Source organism: Rhinatrema bivittatum, chromosome 1 (assembly GCF_901001135.1).
Source record: "Rhinatrema bivittatum chromosome 1, aRhiBiv1.1, whole genome shotgun sequence".
Classification (NCBI taxonomy): domain Eukaryota; kingdom Metazoa; phylum Chordata; class Amphibia; order Gymnophiona; family Rhinatrematidae; genus Rhinatrema; species Rhinatrema bivittatum.
In genome coordinates, this window is record NC_042615.1 from 433651020 (window position 1) to 433668147 (window position 17128).

The 17128-nt window shown below is 41.2% G+C and overlaps 2 protein-coding genes across 6 annotated transcripts in view; both read left to right on the forward strand.

Annotated features, from left to right (window-relative positions):
* The window catches only part of LOC115092979 (oocyte zinc finger protein XlCOF6-like), a 44505-nt gene extending 32270 nt beyond the window's left edge, over nt 1-12235 (forward strand). For all 4 annotated transcript variants that reach the window (XM_029604516.1, XM_029604507.1, XM_029604525.1 and 1 more), the window contains 3 exons: nt 450-578; nt 4327-4434; nt 4907-12235. In XM_029604516.1, the coding sequence (XP_029460376.1) occupies nt 450-578; nt 4327-4434; nt 4907-7041 (2372 nt within the window). In that variant the 3' untranslated portion in view covers nt 7042-12235. The remainder of the gene's footprint in view (nt 1-449; nt 579-4326; nt 4435-4906) is intronic.
* The window catches only part of LOC115092963 (zinc finger protein 567-like), a 1005854-nt gene that overhangs the window by 780054 nt on the left and 208672 nt on the right, over nt 1-17128 (forward strand). The gene's annotated exons all lie outside the window — the stretch shown is intronic.

Consider the following 17128-nt stretch of genomic DNA (forward strand, 5'->3'; position numbering starts at 1 on the left):
ATCCACCCAGTACACGACCACTGTTTATGCATGTAACTTTTAACCATATAAAGGACTTATATGGCTAAGCAGCAGCTGCTGAATGTAGGTGCATATTCATCGGCCGCTACTTAACCTCATTAAGTCCCATTTCTCTGGCTAAATAGTGTTTAATGCGCTTTGAATATCTACCCCAATATATTTTATTTGAAAACAATTCCTTGTAGAAATTCTCAGTATGTCTATACAGTATCAGTATCCACACCAAACCTGTCTGGATCTTGTGTTTAAAATGATCCATATACTACTAAAATAAATTTCTACTGATGATCAGCACAGCAGCATCTCTCGTCCTAGCTTTTCCCTGGTGGTAGTGCCTAGGAAAACATCATAATTCTGAGCTCACTTGCACTAATATCGGCTCTGGCATAACTTTTATGAAACATTATACCCACCTTTTCTCATAACAGGCTCCTCAGATGTCAAACCTGACATTTTAATCCGATTTAAGCAAGAGGGAATCAAGACTGAGCCCCCCGAATCAGAGGAAGGAGGAAACCCGATGATCACAGGCTCATGTGAGGAGCTGCATGGAGCAGGTGAGGAAGCTTGGAGTAAAGCTAGCGATGGGCTGATAACAAATATTTCATAGGAGAAAGAAGCTTCCTTTGTTCCAGACACAGCATAGATTTGGCACTATTGAGGTCCCAGACTTCTATCCTTTGTTGTGTGGACCAATCGTTTGTTACATTTTCCATTATTTCTGCTTTTCTTAATTCATGTTCAGTTTTCTTTGATTTTGCTGTAGTTATACAATATAAGATTCTATCTTAGGAGTTACCACCCAGGAAAGAGATGTTTATTTATTTATTTATAGACTTTTACATACCGATGTTTGGAACATGCCGTCACAACGGTTTACAATAATAAAAATAAACAAGGGAGAAATTATAAAAACTGTAAAACAATAAAAATAAAAATAAAAATCATATGGGGTCATAGTGGATAATACATTGAAATCGTCAGCTCAGTGTGCTGTGGCGATCAAAAAAGTAAACAATGTTAGGAATTATTAGGAAGGGAATAGAAAATAAAAATGGAGGATGTCATAATGCCTCTCTATTGCTCCATGGCAAGACCGCACCTTGAATACTGTGAGCAATTCTGGTCACCGCATCTGAAAAAGGATATAGCTGCACTGGAGAAAGTGCAGAGAAGGGCGACCAATATAAGGGAATGGAATGGCTGCCCTATGAGGAAAGGCTAAAGAAGTTAGGACTGTTCAGTTTGGAGAAGAGACTGAGGGGGGATGTGATAGAAGTCTACAAAATCATGACAGGACTTGAACAAGTTAATGTAAATTGGTTACTTTCTCAGATAATAGAAGGACCAGGGGGCACTCCATGAAGTTAGCAAGTAGCACATTTAAAACAAATTGAAGAAAATTGTTTTTCATTCAGTGCATAGTTAAGCTCTGGAATTCATTGCCAGAGGATGTGGTTACAGCAGTTAGTGTTACTGGGCTTAATGCAGTTCCAAGAGTTCTCATCATGTTGTTCTAATCTATTTAATCACAAGATCAAGTTTAGCTTACAGTGTCTGGCAAGGTTAATAATTTATATCAACCAACTCAGTCAATTATCATTTAACCAACGAGTCCAATATGAAATAAATCTAGATACGTTAGGTTATTAAGATTTTTTCAATATATGTGAATAGTACCGATTCTTAAATATATTTACGGGTAAGTGACTCTCATACCATCCCGCTAGATTTTTGGCATGTGTGCTCTCAAGCCACATTAGGGATCATCTTTAATCACTGGTCACTGTTTTACCCATATATTTTCAATTTATATTTCCCTTTTTTTTGTTTTTTTATCTCTTAAATAAAAGAGATACTTCCCTTATGAAGCTCAATGTCCATGGTGAAGCCCTTCCACTTATTTTAAATGCAGTCCAGAGTTCAGTTCGACGTGCACGTTTCACGTCCTGTGCTGCTTCAGGAACCTGTCTGGCTGTATTCGCGTTGCCTAGTTTCTTTCGGTTACACTTCAATATTGCCTCGCGAACGTAAGCATTACTTCGTCGCGGTCCGGGAGAACTTTCTTAATAACCTAAGGTTAATAATTTGCCATAATGGGCAAGTGAAGCACTTTGACATGGCATCCAAGGCTTTGGTCTATTAAAAATCTTCATTTGAAGATCAACATAATATCCTTGGCTTGAGAAAGTTTAATTTACCTCAGATATTTCAAAACAGCAATGCAAACAGAAAGTAATACCCTATAGGAGTTCACCTTAGTCTTAGGCAAAACAGTCTCTCAAGCAGTAAAATCTTTACTCAAGGGAACAATTTTAACCAACCTGGAGACATATCTGGTCTCTGTCAGCTCCCTGGTACCAGTCTAACCCTTCTAGGACCTCCAGTCTTATGTTCTGGAAAATTGCTTCTCCCTTTACCCAGGATTTCCTGTGGCTCTCTATCTTAAGGAGGACCGGGCAGGTTAGCTGTGCCCAGATCTTTAAGGTAGACTGAAGGAGTTTACTATACACGCCCTCACTCCTCCATTGTTCCTCACAGTCCTCAGTCCTCTTGTTTTCAGCTTTCACTTATCTACAAGCTCTCTATCTTCCACTCGCATCCCATTCCCGGCCCATCTTCCCCTCTCTCTCACCCCTTCTCAGTCCTCTCATGCCACCACTGTTCTCACCCCTTACCTAGCTTTCTGTTTTTCATTCTGTCTTTCACCATCTCCCTAGTCTCTCATTAGCACCATTTGTATTCACCCTTCCCCAGCCCTCATTTACTTTCTTCTGCTATTCATCCCCTCATAAACTCATGCTCCTTCCCTGTTATCCATCCTGCCCCTAGCTCCATTCCCTTTATTCTGTCACTTATCCACTACCTTGCTTGATATTTCCCCTCTATTCCCCCATTTTCACCCTTTTTTTTACCCCATCCCTTTCTACTGCCTCTCAACAGACCTCCAAATCTTTCCACACCATATCCCTACAGCCCCATCTTCCACCTCACTGCTAATCCCTGCTAGCAACATGTAATATCCCCCACTCACTACCTGCTCCCTATGCAACACAGCCTCACTCATAATGCAGTTCCCAGTTTCACACTTTCCAGACTCTCATCCCAGTTCCATCAGCCGCAGCTCACCCCAGTTGCCATTCATACTATCCCTTAGTCATCACTGACCTCCCAATTGCTGCTGTCCCTAAAAACCCACCCCTAATCTAGTTCTTCCAAATTCCTTTCCACCCAATCTCTCAGTCCCCACTCCCCATCTCAAAGGTCCAGGAGCTGCCCTCCCCATTGAAATGCCCAGTCTTCATCCACCCATGTCCCAGTCGCTGCTGACACTAATCCGCCCCCCCCCCCCCCCCCAGCACTCACTCTTTCCACTGCAAATCTCAGTCCTCATTCACCCAATCCTCCCAGTCACCACTCACTTCCCATTCCCCAGTTGCTGCTTGCTCTACAAGCACATCCCATCCTCAATCCATAATCTCACACTCACCTCCACCCCCAAGCTCCCACTCCTGTTCATTCCTGTCTACTACTAATCTTCCAGTTTGGACGTTGCCCCTAGTCAAATCCCCCTTCTCAGATGCCAGCCCCCACTCTTCCCCCTAAATACCCCCGGTTGCTGCTCTTACCCTTCCTTCTCTGTGACCCAGCCCAATTGAGAGGAAGAGCAGAGCCAGCTCCTTTCCTCCCTCCTGCATGGTTCACAGTAAGAAGCTGTTTGAATCACGTAGTACACCTTAGATTTCTAGGGAGCCCCACATGGCTCAAACACCTTCTTAGGCTGTGAACCAACGCAAGAGAGGGAAGAAAGGCGCCAGCTGCAGAATTTGCTTGTGTTGGGCTGTGGAGAAGAAAATCACCAGTAGCTGGCTAATGTTTTTGATCCTGGCAATGGCTACCACAGATTCTTTGGCCCAACATGAGCTTAATCATGTGCAGGGGACAGCGTCTGTTTATTCTTATCTCTGTGGGCCATGTCACAGGAGTGGGGCAGCAGCTTGATACCCCTAGGGGCACTGTGCCCAGCACTGATGCTCTTCTCTCCTTCCCTGTCTCATTCCAATAATTTCTGGGCCCTTGGGGTGGCACAGCCCTAGAGCACCTCTAGGGCAGTAGCATATAAAGCCGAGGCCACATTGGCCAAAAGCTAATGATGCCCTGTCAGAGGGTCATTAACAACTTCCACCAAGATGTTTACATTGTCAGAGTTCCCATCATCTCCCTTTTTACTCAAGGGCTGCTTTTCTTAAGTCGACATCTATGACTATTTAAAAACTGAAGAGATGTTTCCCATTTTTCTAACAGGCAGCCAAGGTTACAGTCCTGATCCAAAGGTAGAGATCCTGAAAATAGAAGAGCCTCTTGTCAGTGACCAACTGGAGGGAGGAGAGGAGGATACTGATAAGAAGAGTGGTGAGCCAAAAAATTCCTTTATAATAAAAATACTTGCTGTAGAGTTTTTAAAACTTTACATATAGAGACTAAATATTTGTACTAGCTTTGAGTTATTAAGAAAAATATAAGTCATTAGAATTCAGTTGCTTTAAGCTGATAGCACTGAGGATAATGGACTCAGGTCCATAATGAATGAGTGTTGCAGAGTTTCTGGTTAGTGACTTTCATTGGAGTGAAGGTGATCACTGCAGAGACTGGAGGTGAGGCTAAGATGCACATATCCAGCAGGAGGAGATTAGATGTGGTCTGTATCCCTGTTCATGTGCTATTATCCATCTATACATATCTACAAGCAGCAGCACTTCCTCAGCTGTGTCATATGAAGTCTTAACCAAACAAATGTCTTTAAATAATCATGAGTTATTTCACCATAGATGACCTTCTCCATAGCCATAAAATTAATGCTCATACTCTCATTGTTATCCAACAGATAATGGGTTCAGGAACAATATTGAGAAGCAGCAAATGTGTGATGGGCAGCAGTTGGAGGAATGGAAGCAGAGAGACCTCTCCAGAATCAGCCCCAATCCTGTTCCTGACAGTGAAGAAGATAGCAGTAAAGTAACGTCATCCAATCACTCTCCTGAGCAAGAGAGAAATTCCAGCCAGGGCCCAAATCTTGTACAAACTCAGAAACGTAATGAAGGAGAGAGATCATTTAAAAGTGCTGATATTTGGGAAAATTTCATCACAAATTCACATTCTGTTGAGCACCAAGAAAAGATTGAATGTGGGAACAAGTTCACAGAGACATCACAACACGCTTGCATACATGAATGTCATAGTAGTGAGAAAAAAATTACATGTAGTGAAGGTGAAAAAAGAACCCCTAAGAAAATAAATCTTACAACCTGTAGAAAAATTCACATTCAAACAAAATCCTTTAAGTGTACTCAATGCGAAAAATGCTTTGTCTACAGAACTGAGATGGAAAGACATTTAAAAATTCACTCAGGAAGAAGAGCATTTCAGTATAGTGCAGGTGCAGACAAGTTTATTAGGAAGTCAAACCTCACAGACCATAAAACATTTCAAAAAAATGACAAACTTTTCAAGTGTACTACATGTGAAAAATATTTTGCATATAGTTCACAACTTAGAAATCATCAAAAGTTTCACAAAGGACAGAAACGATTTCAATGTTCTGAATGTGATAAAAGTTATAGAAGAAAGTCTGACCTAAGAATACATGAAAGAAAGCACACTGAAGAGAACCCATATAAATGTTTTCAATGTGATAAATATTTCAGTCACAAAAGCAGCCTGGTATTGCATAAAAAGATTCACATGCAAGAGAAACCATTTAAATGTTCTGAATGTGATAACTGTTTTATTCAGAAAATCCACCTGCAACGACATGAAATAACTCACAGGGGAGATAAACCATTTAAATGTTCAGAGTGTGAAAAAAGTTTCTGTAGGAAATATGAACTAAGAATACATGAAAGAATACACACTGGAGAGAAACCATTCAAATGTTCTGATTGCAATAAATGTTTCATTCGGAAAAGCTACCTGCAATACCACGAAATGACCCATAAAGGGGAGAAACCATTTAAATGTTCTGATTGCGATAAATGTTTCATTCTGAAAAGCCATCTGCAATACCACGAAATGACCCATAAAGGGGAGAAACCATTTAAATGCTCTGAATGTGATAAATATTTTGGCCTGAAAAGTGGCCTGCGAGTGCACAAAATGATACATACTGGAGAGAAACCTTTTAAATGTTCTGAATGTGATAAATGTTTTAGCCAGAAAAGCTACCTTCGATGCCATGAAATAATCCACAAAGGACTTAAACCATTTAAATGTTCTGAATGTAATAAAAGCTTCAATTGGAAAGGCAGCCTGCGAGAGCATGAAATGATACACATGGGAGAAAAGCCATTTAATTGTTCTGACTGTGACAAATGCTTCAGTCTTAAATCTGAGCTAAGGAAACATGAAAGAATGCACTCTGGAGACAAACTATATAAATGTTCTGAATGTGATAAATGTTTCATTTGGAAAAGTCACCTGCGATGCCATGAAATAAGTCACAAGGGGCTTAAACCATTTAAATGTTCTGAATGTGATAAATGTTTTAGTAGCAAAAGCAGCATGCAAGTCCACAAAATGATACACATGGAAGATAAACCATTTAAATGTTTTGAATGTGGTAAATGTTTCACTTCCAAAAGCAGCCTACGAGTGCACAAAATGATACATACTGGAGAGAAACCATATAAATGTTCTGCTTGTGATAAATGTTTCACTAAGAAATGCATCCTGCAATTACATGAAATAAGCCATAAGGGAATTAAACCATATAAATGTTCTGATTGTGATAAATGTTTCATTTGGAAAAGTCACCTGCGATGCCATGAAATAAGTCACAAGGGGCTTAAACCATTTAAATGTTCCGAATGTGATAAATGTTTTAGTCGCAAAAGCAACATGCAAGTCCACAAAATGATACACATGGAAGATAAACCATTTAAATGTTTTGAATGTGGTAAAAGTTTCAATTCCAAAAGCAGCCTACGAGTGCACAAAATGATACATACTGGAGAGAAACCATAGAAATGTTCTGCTTGTAATAAATGTTTCACCAAGAAATGCATCCTGCAATTACATGAAATAAGCCATAAGGGAATTAAACCTTTTGAATGTTAGAATGTGATAAATGTTTCAGTTGTAAAAGCAGCCTGCGAGCGCATGAAATGATGCACAAGGGAGAGAAACCATTTAAATGTTCTGAATGAGAAAAAAGTTTGTCAGAATAGCCACCTGCAGCATCGTGAAATAACTCATAAGGGAAATAAATTATTTGTTCAATGTTCAGTCAAAGATACTGTATGAAATCTGACCTAAGAATACATGAAACAATCCCATTCGAGAAACTACCTGAGTGAAGCCATTTAAATGTTCTGATTATGATAAATATTTCACTCAGACCTGCTGCCATGCCATCAAATAACCCATTTGGGAGAAAAAGGTGTCAAGATCGGAGAGGATAATTGAATGGAGTTAATTTCTCTTACCAAGTCTTGATAAGTACATTACATGGTGACCACATTGCATAACATCTAAACCTACTCCTGGGGGAATTCTGCACACACATTCTCTAAAATCTGCAAAATTCTGCACATTTATTTGTCAAAATAGCAATATTTTTTACAAATCATCATTCTATATTTCATTGCAACCCAATATTTTCATTTAAATAATAGGACAGAAACCAAAGAGCCTTCACATTTTTCTCACTTAGTACCTGATTCACTAAGGGTTTTCCCCATAGACACAAAATGGGAGAAAAGCTTTAATGAATCTGGCCCTTAGTGATATCCTTCTGGCAGAAAGAATCAAACTGTACAGAAAATGTTTCACTTCTTCATTTGAGAATCAGTCTTCTTTGTGACTTCGAATGCTTTTCAAAGTTTCAACAGAAATGGAACACCAGACAATCTCTTTCAGATAATATGCTTAATTGGGCAGGATAATTCCCTTATGGCTTATTTCATGTAATTGGAGTTTAAATCTTTCAACAATCCACAACAAGAATCTGACCTGCTGTCTGCATCTGCCTACAGAGGATTTTCACCTCTGCCTTTGGAGGCCAAGAAGAGGTGCTGTTATTCCCTGTCACTCAGCTAAACAGGAACAACAGTGACCCGTCAGAGAAAAAGAGAGCAGTATTGTTTGGAGTGAGTTTTGTTCTGGTTGTTTTGGAATTCATTTGCCACCAGTTCTTGCCACTCAGAAAGAAGAGAGATTTTTGGATTTTGGACACTTTCTGGGACTTTCTAACACCAGAAGTGGAAACTTTTGTTTGCCATCAGAGAGAGAGAGAGCGATACAAGCCCCATGAGAAGCCTACCTTTTAACATCTGTAGGGTTGTATCTTGCCAGTTCTTTGCACTTAAGGGACACTGACTCACCATTTAGAACTGAAGAAGGATGTACCTTTGGCTTGAAAATGTTTGGGAGAAGGACATTGACTTCAGGATGCCAATTGTTGGTCTGAATTATGGGATAAATCCTTAAGGGTATCTGTATCTGCTTCTACTCAATCCAATATTTTCATTTAAATTATAATACAGAAAACAAAGTGTCTTCATGTTTTTCCTACTTAGTGATTTCCTTCTGACAGAAAGTATCAAATTGTATGGAGAAAAACGTCTTTCTGCACCTGCAGAGTTGAAAACAGAGTTTATACAATTGAAGGCAAGGTGGTGATACTTGGAATTCTCTCATTGACTGAAAGCCAAAACATAGCTTGATACTGAATAACTTCAGGCACAGTCTTTTCCCTGTACAATTTTAGTTCACATTCAGGTACCTCGGAAAAACCATGTATTGCCTGAAAATGCTCATAATGTTCTGGAAGGATATAAACTCGATGAGGATAAAAATAACCATCAGGCCATCAGAAAATTAAAAACCGGTTGCCGAAATGATAAATATTTTTCAAGCCTTTCAGAAGCTTCATCGAATGCCTCTTTGAAGAGATCTAGATAGGCAAGTCTTTCAATAGGACATATGTTTTTGACCTCCTTAAATTCAAAGAACTCAGAAGTGCTTTATGAAGGGAGTTCTAGGTGTGAACTGAAATCCGGTATATCTGCAGTTCTTCCAGAAGATCAAATGCCTTAATAGTGCAAGGTTTCCTATTCTAAAAGGCCAGATTTAAACTGAGAATTTGTTCACATTTTTTTTGCTAGAAAATTGATCTGTACTCTTAACAGTGGGAATGTAGTTGGGTAATTCAGCATTTTCTGAATAGTGTGCACAGAAACTGGGGAGTTACTGTTACACTCTTCAATTAAGAACTCTATAAAACTGAAAATTCTTAACGTGATACTGAACAGCATGAAACCAGCTTTTCTAACATGTTCCAACAGGGCTTCGAAGCATGGATGCTTTGGAAGAGGTTTCTCTTGTAGTTTTCTGTTTAAGAAACAGTGGTACTTAGCTTTCCTACTACCACAGTTATCGAACACGTTTTTGGAGCACCTTACAAATGTATCAACTTACTGAAAAGTCTTTCTGAATGATTCACCAACTAAGTTAACAATATGTGCCAAACAAGTGATATGGAAACAGTGCAGAAAACACAGAATTAAATACTTTTTCATATAACTAGCATTATCAGTATCGATTACTAAAATGCTTTTATAATCAGTCTAGTAATCATTTACCACTTTTGACTACAGCTTGGGAAACAGTTGAGTGATTAACAGCATCTAAAAACACTGAATCCGCCAAAGAGGAGTTTACATGCCCACTGCAATCAGGTTCCATGTGCAAACAATACATTCAGAACTGATGTTGCATCATCACCACACAATTCATCAAAAATAATTGTTTTGTTTTTTTTATCTTTTAAGCATCAGTTGTAAATTTTCTTTTCCTTCATGGTAGACATCTGGTAACTATGTCTCAATCAGTTGTGTCCTTCCTGGAATTGCACCACCATTCCGAACCCTGCTGTTGAGAAATTCCCTTGCAAGTGGGTGTTCACTTTGGACAATGAGATATTTGTAGGCATCTTCACGCATGCTTTACAAATCTGAAAGAGGAAGATAGAACATTCTTGAGTGCCCTTATCCAAGGTGACTCACACTAAATAATAAAAATAGTATGAAAGTGCAAAAGTGAAGAGACTTAAATCCACACATTCTTTCTGGCATTTGATTCCTTCATCCTGTTGAAGCACATCTTCCTTCAGTTTTTGTTTTTTGGATGCAAACTGATCCGAAATCACAGATCGGCAGTCATGATTGAGGCAACATTGCAGAATGTGCAGAATAATTTTTTCCCATCTGCATGCAGATTTTCAGGGAATTCTTGAACATAAGAACCTAGTGTAAATGTTCTTGATGCATGTGAAGGCCAATCAAGATGTTTTGCAAAAGAACAAATGTCTCTCTTTTTTTGATGACTTTGGGGTTTGACTGGCTTCATTGAGAAGTACTTGGTTCTGACATTTTCCAACTGGTTCATAAATGAGCTGTTATGATGAAGATATGGAGATAATATTAGTTCACTGTCCATAAGGCAGTGTTTTCTTAAAACCCAATAAAGAAAAATACTTGGTGACAGGGAGAATCAAGACGGCCGTGACAAGGGAGGTCACGCTGTAAGGAGCTCCCGATATCACTAATTCCTATTCTTCTTACCAATATGCCCCACACGAAAAGAAAGAGCAAAATACGAATGGAAACCCCGACCACGCCGTTACCTGCCCTTTCACAAGTGAATATCGAGACCTTCTTCGTGCCGAAGGCAATTTATACCCCGGGTGGAGTGTCCGCTGTGATGCCAGGCAAGGAGCAAATGCCATTATCATTGGACTTATTAACATCATTGAGCCCCAGGGCTCCCACAACTCTTTCACCTCCGCGCTCGAGGCAGCCAACGGACCAAAGTTGCCGAGTGAACCGGTTACCTTCGGGAGGACTCCGCTGGAGTTGACCAACAACGCATATAGTGCTGGAGGAATTGGAACCTTGGCGCACACCCCACAGCGTTTGCTGGAGCAGAGTGCAGATAAAGAGCTGGAACCTATTCCTTCAGAGAAAAGAACATCGAGGAATGAAGGCCTGACGGCGGCCCCAGTTTTGGGAGAAAATGGCCGCCATGAGGGTGTGGTAAGCGCTGTTTCTACCTTAACTGCTATTAAGTTGCAAGATGTTACTTTACAAACTGTTTGGAAGGCCCTACTTTCTTTAGAATCCTCCATAGTGACTTTGTCAAAAATTATGACAGATACACAACATCATATCCGTTAGATGGATCCTTTGTTGTTTGTACATACTGAGAAATTACAAAAGCTGGAGGATCGTGTATCGGCACTTCAAACTTCAAAGACCACATTGGTACAAGGAGAATTGACAAATTCTAGAAAAATAGAGAACTTGGAAAACAAAATAAGATCAAGAAACCTAAGAATATTAAATTTTCCACATATAAGTTTGATTGTTCCATGTGAGCAATTTAAAAAGAATTTAGTGGAAATTCTACAGATGTCTAGGGAATCGATTCCATCTATTGTCAAGATATACTTTATAAGAACTGAGAAAAAAGATGGGCAGGAAAATCTAATTCAAAATTTGGATACTGGAAACCTTACCAATTTCCTGGAACAACCGTCTGAAGAGCAAATAGATTATTGTGGGACGTTGTTGGTCACTTTTTCATCTGTGGCAAGTAAAGATTTAGTCCTAAGATTATTTCTCCGGAATAGAGAAAAACTGTATCTAGGATATAAGATATGGATGTACCCAGATCCGACTAAGATAACTCAATAAAGGAGGAAAAGATTTCTAGCTATGTGTCAGGAAGCTAGGGATATGGGAGCCCAGATAACCATTCGTTACCCCAGTAAATGTGTTTTGAGATTTAACAGCTTGAGATATGTATTCCTTGCCCCGCAGCAGTTAAGATCTTTTCTTGATGCACATAACTCCGTAAATCAGGGCGTTAACTAAGCCAGTTATGGGACTATATATTAGAGCTGTCCCTCTCTTGAATATGTAAAAGTTTTCTTTCCTTTTGATAAAGACTCCTAGTAAATTGATTCTCCTAATTTCTTTATAACGAACCAGGATATTTGAGTAACTCTATGTAAATTTCCTATAAATGTCTGTTTTGTTTTCTTTTGGATTATTGCTATTGTAATATGGAGATAAATATTACTTTATGGTTCAATTTAAAGATATGCATGTATTGCTATCAAAGATTGTTAAAAAATGCATTAAAAAATATTTATCCTCTCCAATCAACTCCCATCCTCTTCAATTCTGCCAGGAGAGAGCAGAGCAGGGATAATTTTGGCCTGATATACTAAGGCTTTTCCCCTATTCTGTGTCTATGGGAAAAATGTTTAATAAAAACAAGGCCCTAGGTTTGTACCTGGAGCAATGGAGGGTGAAGTGACTTGTCCAAGGTCACAAGAAATGTTGGTGTGAAAAGCTATACTGTATTATGAACCATGACGTCCCTAGTTCTCAGCCCATTGCTTTACGCATTAGGCTGCTGCTCCAGGCTCATGGTACAGGGCAGTGGCAGTTTTGGGTGGGCCATATATGGCAACAGCAGAGTCTTGTCCCATTGAGTTCTGCCTGGAGCTGCAACAATGCCATCAATGTATTGGGAAACAAATTGGCTTCTCTTGTGGCTAGTAAGAAGAAGTACTCGCTTCTTCGGTACTTCTTTTTATCACGTCAGCAGACTTCTTGACTTCTGCTCTGCTCCTCAAACCTTGAGAATTCTTCACAGTACGCTTCCATCATGCACAGGTCCTGTCAGGAGAAAAGTCTCTTTCACAGGAAAAAAAAAAAGACTCTGGAACAAGGGATCATAGGATGAGGGCGAAAGGAGTAGACTCGGGTGTAAAAATGTAAGGAAACATTTCTTTCCAGAGAGGGTATTAAATAAGTGGAGAAAAGGATAGTCCCAGCTTTCCACCCCATTCTTCCATGAAATCACAGACACATGCTTTATCTCTCATACCATCTCTCACACACATGCAATCTCTCTCACACACACACTCTTTCTCTCCCCCCCCCCCCCCCCCCCCCCCCCCCCCCCCCATGCAATCACATGCACACAGAGGCTCCCAGGCAAACACCTACCCACCCACACCAGCTCACAACAAACACACAGGCTCACACATACAGTCTCGGGGCTTGGGCCGGGGCCTCTTCTTCAGACGCCAGTGGGATGAGGTCTGCTGGCAGCCCCTGGTTCCTCTCTCTCTCTCTTTCACCGCAGTGGGGGTGGGGCGAGAGAAGGTAAACAGGGACAGAAGCAGAGGTCGAAGGAGGATTCATATTTCCATTTGTTCTAGGCCAGAGGTTGGCAGACCTGTAGCACAGCATGCTACTGGCCAGCTGAGCAGACAACGACCAGCACCGCTACGGAATCAGGAAGCTAGCTCCAAGCCTCACATGCACAGCAGGATTTAAGTTTAACCAAACGTCATCTCCTGCTGCTGTGGGGTCGGTCTCACACAGCAGGAGATGACATTTGGTAAACACGACTTCTGCTGCCACATCTGAGGCTTGGAGCTAGCTTCCTGATTCAGTAGCGGCATTGGACATTGTCTGCTCAGCGGTCTAGTGCCGACCTCTGACCTAAAACAATTGGAAATATGAATCCTCCTTTGACTTCTGCTTCTGTCCCTGTTTATCTCCTCTCCCCTCATACTTCCACCACCCCCCAGCCTAGAAAAAATGAAATATGAATTCTCCTTTGACGTCTGCTACTGTCCCTGTTTACCTTCTCTCCCCAACCACCACCTACCATTTATTCAGCTTCTCCCTTTGAGTATCATCGTCTCGTACATTTACAGACCATTGCCCTCTTTTTCACATACTGTTCAGTAATAATATGCTGCACTCCACTCTTGAGTCTTCAAGCTCTTAGCTGCCTGGTCAGTGGTAACTATGAAGGCCCCTGCGCAAATCTTCAGGCAGGTTCGCGGAGCTCAGCTGTAATCACAGCTGCACTGCTTCCCACTAGCCTGACCAGTGTCGTGCTGCCTCCCGCGAGCCTGACTCCTACCATGCTGCCTCCCGCGAGGCGGATCCCTGCCATGTTGCCTCCCGCGAGCCTGCCACGCGCCTTCCATGAGCTTCCGGGGATCACGGAGTCCTTTGGTTTTTGCCCTTTCCTCTTCTGTCAGGCTCACAGAGCCATTATTGCCACAATTCTGCCTGTGATGGCATTCAGTGCGGCGGAGTAGCCTGGAAGTGGCAGTGTGGCCTGGATTCTGCAAAATGAAGGGGGAATGCTGTGGAAAGGGGGAATTCTGTGGAAATTCTGCATTCCACAGTAGCACAGAATTCCCCCAGTGGTTCCCAAACCTGTCCTGGGGGACCCCCAGCCAGTTGAGTTTTCAGGATATCCGCAATGAATATGCATAAGATGAAATTTGCATATATGGAGTCTCCTGACCAGCTGGGGGTGCAGGTTTGGGAACCATTGATCTAGACCACATATCAGCCGGTTGACTTATTGCTGAGGTATGTAAGGAAACAAAATTAAAAATTCATATTGGCTGCGTATCACCCAGGAAACTATGTGCCCACCCTTGGTCTATGCACTAGGGCTCGTGATGGTGGTAGAGATAGTGCCAAATTTTCATTTGAATCAGGTAACCCTGATTCAGCTATAGGTAATGGTGGATCCACTGCAGCAACAGATAGACCATAAAAACGAATTAAGAAAGTAAGAGAATTATCTAAAGTGAGCTAAAGATTAAAAGGAGAAAATGAACTGCTACTGTTATGGCCAAAACCCTCTATTTAAAACTGTTGGCTATGCAAAGAGAGCACACCAGAAACTGGAAGAAAGAGCAAAAATACCAAAGGCAAAGTTACAAAAAACAGCTGATAAAACTGTTAGATCTTTAATAGGATAAATCATAAAATGGAAGTCCCTAAAATGGAAGTCACACATCTTAAAACAGGGGACAGATCATGCAAACAAAAAAAGTGTTAACAAGAGAAGGACATCCAGAAAGGAAGCCCAGGAGGGGAGTGCCTCAGCAGCCAAGGGGCACTAGTGGAAAGATGAACAACTGGGAGAAGTAAATGGGTGAGATACCAGTGAAAGATAAATGTGCAAGAGAGGAAGATGAAAGCAGAGCAAGATAAGCCATGAAGCAAAGTGAAGAGGAAAGGCAGGCAAGGAACCAGGAGATTGGAGATCTGGTGATTGAGCTCCTGGCTTAATTGGAGAAGGATATGTATGCTGGGATCCAGGAGAGGGAAAGACCACCTACATTGAATCTCACCCCTGAAGCTTAAAGCACAATAAGGGTGATGAACACAAGGCCATAATCCATATTAAGGGACCATCTAATGCTATCACAAACAAACTGGATACAATAATGTGTATCAAATCTAATTACTCAGGAACAGATGTAATAACAAGGTGTCAGTAGAGCACAGTTTCTCCCAGCTATGCCCACATTTTTGTATGCATCCTTTTCTCCCAAGATGAAGGAGTTTTGTGAATAAAAAAACATGTGAGTGTAGAATTGTGCATATTGCTTAGTGCCTTTGCTTAGAAGTTCCATGTCAATTAATGCATTAGTTATTATCCCCCAATGCATGTTTTCTTAGCAATGGAACGATAACTTCTTTGGGCTGAAGCTGAAGCTGAATTTTCTGTCTCCAGGACCTGTACTTACAATAAGATTTAAGTGCACAAAAATCTTTTCTGCATTGAGGGCATTTTTGTGCACACAAATCTCCTGTGCTCTGCTCTTTCTTCTCCTATCTCATGGTTTATGCATACACAAAGCACATAAATTATAAGTCCAAGGGATGTACACTTTTTTTTTTTTGTGTGTCATTTTCATTTTGGGGCGTTTACTGTCAAATTTCGTTTTTATAATGGTTCGGGAGGTAGTTATTTCATGTTGCCCTTGTTTTGGAGTCAATTCCATGAAATGTTATCAATTTTTTTTTTCATTTCAGGGCACTCCCAAAACACGACAAAATAGCTACTTTTGTTGCCATTGTCTATTTCATTAAAAACAAATGCTCATCCCTAGTATCCAGCCGTGTGGAGGGCCAGAGTCTGCAGGCCATGTCAGAAGTGAAAAGAGGTGGTACAGGCTGGGTGATGAGTGCAATGGTTTGCAGTGCCTGCCCAAGGACCACAAAACATAACAATACCCCCTCCCTTAGGCCCCCACCCTAAGGCCTTGGGTTTCTTGAGGTATCAACGATGAAAGTCTCTCAAGAGATTGTGGTCCAAAATCTTGGATGCTGGATCCCTGGAATTTTCCTCCAGGCCATAGTCCTGTTGTGACCTCAACTGGAGTTGTGGACCCTTGACCTGAGTTGGGATTGACGCCACCTGGGAGGAAGACCAACCACAGGTTCCCAACTTCAGGAGGTGAGGCTGACAGACGACAGGGGCCGGTGGCTGAGACTTCACCACTACCAGCCCCGTTCCCCACAAGTTGAGCCCTTGGGTTCTGGGGACCGGCTGGACTTAGGTGGGCCCCTGTAATGAAGCTCCAATGAAGGAGGATCCGAGTCCTGGCTGGCAGCAAACAAGAGACGAGAAAATGTCATAATGCCTCTGTATCGCTCTGTATCGCTCCATGGTGAGACCGCACCTTGAATACTGTGTACAATTCTGGTCGCCACATCTCAAAAAAGATATAATTGCAATGGAGAAGGTACAGAGAAGGGCAACCAGAATGATAAGGGGAATGGAACAGCTCCCCTATGAGGAAAGACTAAAGAGGTTAGGGCTGTTCAGCTTGGAGAAGAGACGGCTGAGGGGGGATATGATAGAGGTCTTTAAGATCATGAGAGGTCTAGAACGGGTAGATGTGAATCGGTTATTTACTCTTTCAGATAATAGAAAGACTAGGGGGCACTCCATGAGTTAGCATGTGGCACATTTAAACTAATCGGAGAAAGTTCTTTTTCACTCAACGCACAATTAAACTCTGGAATTTGTTGCCAGAGGATGTGGTTAGTGCAGTTAGTGTAGCTGTGTTTAAAAAAGGATTGGATAAGTTCTTGGAGGAGAAGTCCATTACCTGCTATTAATTAAGTTGACTAAGAAAATAGCCACTGCTATTACTAGCAACTGTAACATGGAATAGACTTAGTTTTTGGGTACTTGCCAGGTTCTT